Raw genomic sequence first — 6,000 nt, 5'->3', positions numbered from 1 at the left:
AAAAATGGGCCGGCTTGTACGCTTACATACTTGCTTTTTCAAATAAAGATACCAAGAGTACGAAGAAAAATTGATAATAGGAGTAAATTAGAAAGTTGCTTAAAATTGCATGCTCTATCTGAATCATTAAAGTTTAATTTTGACTAGACTATGCCTTTTAATCATATCAAAAGACAAAATGATCCCTTTCCACTTCTGTTGTATAGTGTAACTACCCTTCTATGTATTTCCTCTATTGCATCTGTAATATATTATTTATGTGTATTATATAAACAGTGTATATCTGATATGACTTATAAATAAAATTAAACATAAAATGCTTTCAAAATGACCCAATAATAGAGAACCAGTAACTTTATCAATTAATCATACGTCTTCTAACTGTAGAAACAAAGACAATGTAATACTTTGGTTTAAGAATACAATAAATCATTGTCATTTGTGTGTTGACTTCCTACACTATATTTCAATGCTTATTTTACAAGTTAACACACATCTTTAGCGTTGTCATATTATAAGCTCTTTTGTGCTTTACGGTTCCAAACCTCTGTTGTCTCCATTGCTAAATAAAATAGTTCCCTGTATTGTCCATTTGGGTGCTATATAAATATGACTATAATAAATACTTTCTAAATCAGTTATGACAATGGAGCTTATAATCTATACCACATATTAGCTTGTGATTTATTTTAAATAAAGCATTTTTAAAAGGTCCTGGAGCTTATACATGCAGTGTTCTAACTGGTGTACTAATTTACTAGGCAGAGGTTTCCTGGGGCATCTACAAAAGTTCACAGCTGCGTGCCTGGCATTGGGTCAGTGCTTATAAACATATTAATATATTTATATATATAATATGGGTGTCAATAATATGTTTAGCTTTATACAGAGAATACAGTAAAGGTACAGTGCAATTTTGCAACTAGAAAGCTATTAAATGGGCTAAGAACTAATATAAAATATAGCATATGGTGTAAGCTAAAAAATTAACATCTACATAAGAAGCAGATACACCAAAATGTGTTTTTGTAAACCGAATAAACACATTTGAACTAATTGAGTCAGAAATGTGTTCATTAAATAAACTAATGAACAAATGCAAAATATGTTGCTTTAAAAAAATAAATACATTTGTATTTGTTCATTATTTTGTGTATTGAACGTTTTTTAAGACTAAATTATTTTAAACTTGTTAATTAATTTTGCAAGTAAATAACAAAAACAACTATTTAGCTCTAAAAAGCTTGTAAAAGCCATTAATATATTCTTTGAAAAAGAAGACAGATAGCTGTATTTCCTCTCCATTGTGTGCTTGGAAACATTAAAAATATCACACTCCTATGCAAACATATACATTGCACAATATTGTAGCAGCATTTGATATTCTTCTGAACATGAAATGGTTTGGATCTGAAGGATATATCTCACAGTTTTCATTTGCAACTAATCTCGCCTAGAAGAAAATAATAATAATATATATATATATATATACACAAAATAAAATTAAGTGACATCAATCTTAAAACAAAACAGCAAGCCCCAGGAAATTAATAATTTTGATATTATAGGTCTATCATGCCTGTGGCTTTGCGGATAAAAGCCTAGTAAAATGATATACATGAGCATTCGGATCCTTCGTTAGGATCCAAATATGAAAGTAGTTGGTGGACGCTCATGGCATTCAACTCTTTTCGCAGCCAGATTTATTCTTATAAAGTTAAACACACAAGGTTCTGGATTTGCACAGATCTTAGTGAATTACACTTTCACAAGAATAAATCCGTCTCCGAAAAAAGCCAAATGACATCAGTGGTCTCCGTCTTCCACATTCTGACCCTAACAAAGGATACAAATGCACGTATCTACTAAATTATATTAAAAACACAATATTATGAACTGTTTTTGGCATTTAAAGGGTACTTATTAAAAAAAAAAATACCTATCAATTACTTCTGCATGGTTCTTTTTAACATCATAGAAGGAAAGTGCAACAGTCATTGATAGCTGTGATTAATATGATAAGCAAAGGATCTTCATACTGGAAACGTGTAAACAAATTGGAATAATGAAGTGGAAAAAAAAAACATTTAAAATTTAACAACAAAAAGACACTGCACAAATGTTTACAAAAAAGTAAGGAGTTTTTGCCTCCTTTGCTTCCATATACAGTAAGGGTTGGAGGAGTCTTTTCACTGAATGCGTGGAAAACGGCATCGTTATACAGCAAGGTCTGCTCTGGTTGCTGAAGATTTTGATCAGGGGTAGCTTAGGCATTCTCTCCATTTCCGACCATTCCTCTTTCTGTTAAATGTGACTTGAGTGTGTTAAAGATGTTGATTTGTTGGTCTGGGCGCAATGTTAGAAACTGCTGAAGGAGCCTGCTAGGGTTTGGACCCCTGTGAGGGACAACACAACATTGTAAGTATAGAGAGTAATTTGGTTTAGTACCAAAATAATGTTTAAGAACATTTACCATGAATATTTATTTTAACAAAATCTAAATAACATTTTTTATAAAAAAAAACAGAATTTATGTTTACCTGATAAATTACTTTCTCCAACGGTGTGTCCGGTCCACGGCGTCATCCTTACTTGTGGGATATTCTCTTCCCCAACAGGAAATGGCAAAGAGCCCAGCAAAGCTGGTCACATGATCCCTCCTAGGCTCCGCCTACCCCAGTCATTCGACCGACGTTAAGGAGGAATATTTGCATAGGAGAAACCATATGGTACCGTGGTGACTGTAGTTAAAGAAAATAAATTATCAGACCTGATTAAAAAAACCAGGGCAGGCCGTGGACCGGACACACCGTTGGAGAAAGTAATTTATCAGGTAAACATAAATTCTGTTTTCTCCAACATAGGTGTGTCCGGTCCACGGCGTCATCCTTACTTGTGGGAACCAATACCAAAGCTTTAGGACACGGATGAAGGGAGGGAGCAAATCAGGTCACCTAAATGGAAGGCACCACGGCTTGCAAAACCTTTCTCCCAAAAATAGCCTCAGAAGAAGCAAAAGTATCAAACTTGTAAAATTTGGTAAAAGTGTGCAGTGAAGACCAAGTCGCTGCCCTACATATCTGATCAACAGAAGCCTCGTTCTTGAAGGCCCATGTGGAAGCCACAGCCCTAGTGGAATGAGCTGTGATTCTTTCGGGAGGCTGCCGTCCGGCAGTCTCGTAAGCCAATCTGATGATGCTTTTAATCCAAAAAGAGAGAGAGGTAGAAGTTGCTTTTTGACCTCTCCTTTTACCGGAATAAACAACAAACAAGGAAGATGTTTGTCTAAAATCCTTTGTAGCATCTAAATAGAATTTTAGAGCGCGAACAACATCCAAATTGTGCAACAAACGTTCCTTCTTTGAAACTGGTTTCGGACACAGAGAAGGTACGATAATCTCCTGGTTAATGTTTTTGTTAGAAACAACTTTTGGAAGAAAACCAGGTTTAGTACGTAAAACCACCTTATCTGCATGGAACACCAGATAAGGAGGAGAACACTGCAGAGCAGATAATTCTGAAACTCTTCTAGCAGAAGAAATTGCAACTAAAAACAAAACTTTCCAAGATAATAACTTAATATCAACGGAATGCAAGGGTTCAAACGGAACCCCCTGAAGAACTGAAAGAACTAAATTGAGACTCCAAGGAGGAGTCAAAGGTTTGTAAACAGGCTTAATTCTAACCAGAGCCTGAACAAAGGCTTGAACATCTGGCACAGCGGCCAGCCTTTTGTGAAGTAACACAGACAAGGCAGAAATCTGTCCCTTCAGGGAACTTGCAGATAATCCTTTTTCCAATCCTTCTTGAAGGAAGGATAGAATCCTAGGAATCTTAACCTTGTCCCAAGGGAATCCTTTAGATTCACACCAACAGATATATTTTTTCCAAATTTTGTGGTAAATCTTTCTAGTTACAGGCTTTCTGGCCTGAACAAGAGTATCGATAACAGAATCTGAGAACCCTCGCTTCGATAAGATCAAGCGTTCAATCTCCAAGCAGTCAGCTGGAGTGAAACCAGATTCGGATGTTCGAACGGACCCTGAACAAGAAGGTCTCGTCTCAAAGGTAGCTTCCAAGGTGGAGCCGATGACATATTCACCAGATCTGCATACCAAGTCCTGCGTGGCCACGCAGGAGCTATCAAGATCACCGACGCCCTCTCCTGATTGATCCTGGCTACCAGCCTGGGGATGAGAGGAAACGGCGGGAACACATAAGCTAGTTTGAAGGTCCAAGGTGCTACTAGTGCATCCACTAGAGCCGCCTTGGGATCCCTGGATCTGGACCCGTAGCAAGGAACTTTGAAGTTCTGACGAGAGGCCATCAGATCCATGTCTGGAATGCCCCACAGCTGAGTGACTTGGGCAAAGATTTCCAGATGGAGTTCCCACTCCCCCGGATGCAATGTCTGACGACTCAGAAAATCCGCTTCCCAATTTTCCACTCCTGGGATGTGGATAGCAGACAGGTGGCAGGAGTGAGACTCCGCCCATAGAATGATTTTGGTCACTTCTTCCATCGCTAGGGAACTCCTTGTTCCCCCCTGATGGTTGATGTACGCAACAGTTGTCATGTTGTCTGATTGAAACCATATGAACTTGGCCCTCGCTAGCTGAGGCCAAGCCTTGAGAGCATTGAATATCGCTCTCAGTTCCAGAATATTTATCGGTAGAAGAGATTCTTCCCGAGACCAAAGACCCTGAGCTTTCAGGGATCCCCAGACCGCGCCCCAGCCCATCAGACTGGCGTCGGTCGTGACGATGACCCACTCCGGTCTGCGGAATGTCATCCCTTGTGACAGGTTGTCCAGGGACAGCCACCAACGGAGTGAGTCTCTGGTCCTCTGATTTACTTGTATCTTCGGAGACAAGTCTGTATAGTCCCCATTTCACTGACTGAGCATGCACAGTTGTAATGGTCTTAGATGAATGCGCGCAAAAGGAACTATGTCCATTGCCGCTACCATCAAACCGATCACTTCCATGCACTGCGCTATGGAAGGAAGAGGAACGGAATGAAGTATCCGACAAGAGTCTAGAAGTTTTGTTTTTCTGGCCTCTGTCAGAAAAATCCTCATTTCTAAGGAGTCTATTATTGTTCCCAAGAAGGGAACCCTTGTTGACGGAGATAGAGAACTCTTTTCCACGTTCACTTTCCATCCGTGAGATCTGAGAAAGGCCAGGACAATGTCCGTGTGAGCCTTTGCTTGAGGAAGGGACGACGCTTGAATCAGAATGTCGTCCAAGTAAGGTACTACAGCAATGCCCCTTGGTCTTAGCACAGCTAGAAGGGACCCTAGTACCTTTGTGAAAATCCTTGGAGCAGTGGCTAATCCGAAAGGAAGCGCCACGAACTGGTAATGTTTGTCCAGGAATGCGAACCTCAGGAACCGATGATGTTCCTTGTGGATAGGAATATGTAGATACGCATCCTTTAAATCCACCGTGGTCATGAATTGACCTTCCTGGATGGAAGGAAGAATAGTTCGAATGGTTTCCATCTTGAACGATGGAACCTTGAGAAACTTGTTTAAGATCTTGAGATCTAAGATTGGTCTGAACGTTCCCTCTTTTTTGGGAACTATAAACAGATTGGAGTAGAACCCCATCCCTTGTTCTCTTAATGGAACGGGATGAATCACTCCCATTTTTAACAGGTCTTCTACACAATGTAAGAATGCCTGTCTTTTTATGTGGTCTGAAGACAACTGAGACCTGTGGAACCTCCCCCTTGGGGGAAGTCCCTTGAATTCCAGAAGATAACCTTGGGAGACTATTTCTAGCGCCCAAGGATCCAGAACATCTCTTGCCCAAGCCTGAGCGAAGAGAGAGAGTCTGCCCCCCACCAGATCCGGTCCCGGATCGGGGGCCAACATTTCATGCTGTCTTGGTAGCAGTGGCAGGTTTCTTGGCCTGCTTTCCCTTGTTCCAGCCTTGCATTGGTCTCCAAGCTGGCTTGGCTTGAGAAGTATTACCCTCTTGCTTAGAGGACGTAGCA

General features: G+C 40.0%; 1 protein-coding gene across 1 annotated transcript in view; it reads right to left on the bottom strand.

Annotated features, from left to right (window-relative positions):
- Positions 1 to 375: 375 nt before the first annotated feature.
- Positions 376 to 6,000, bottom strand: part of CDS2 (CDP-diacylglycerol synthase 2) — a 232,860-nt gene continuing 227,235 nt past the window's right edge. Inside the window, exon 13 of the mRNA XM_053718199.1 lies at positions 376 to 2,396. Within this exon, the coding sequence (XP_053574174.1) occupies positions 2,267 to 2,396 (130 nt within the window). The 3' untranslated portion in view covers positions 376 to 2,266. The remainder of the gene's footprint in view (positions 2,397 to 6,000) is intronic.

The sequence above is a fragment of the Bombina bombina genome, chromosome 6 (assembly GCF_027579735.1).
Source record: "Bombina bombina isolate aBomBom1 chromosome 6, aBomBom1.pri, whole genome shotgun sequence".
NCBI lineage: Eukaryota > Metazoa > Chordata > Amphibia > Anura > Bombinatoridae > Bombina > Bombina bombina.
This window is presented reverse-complemented; position numbering and strand designations above follow the sequence as displayed.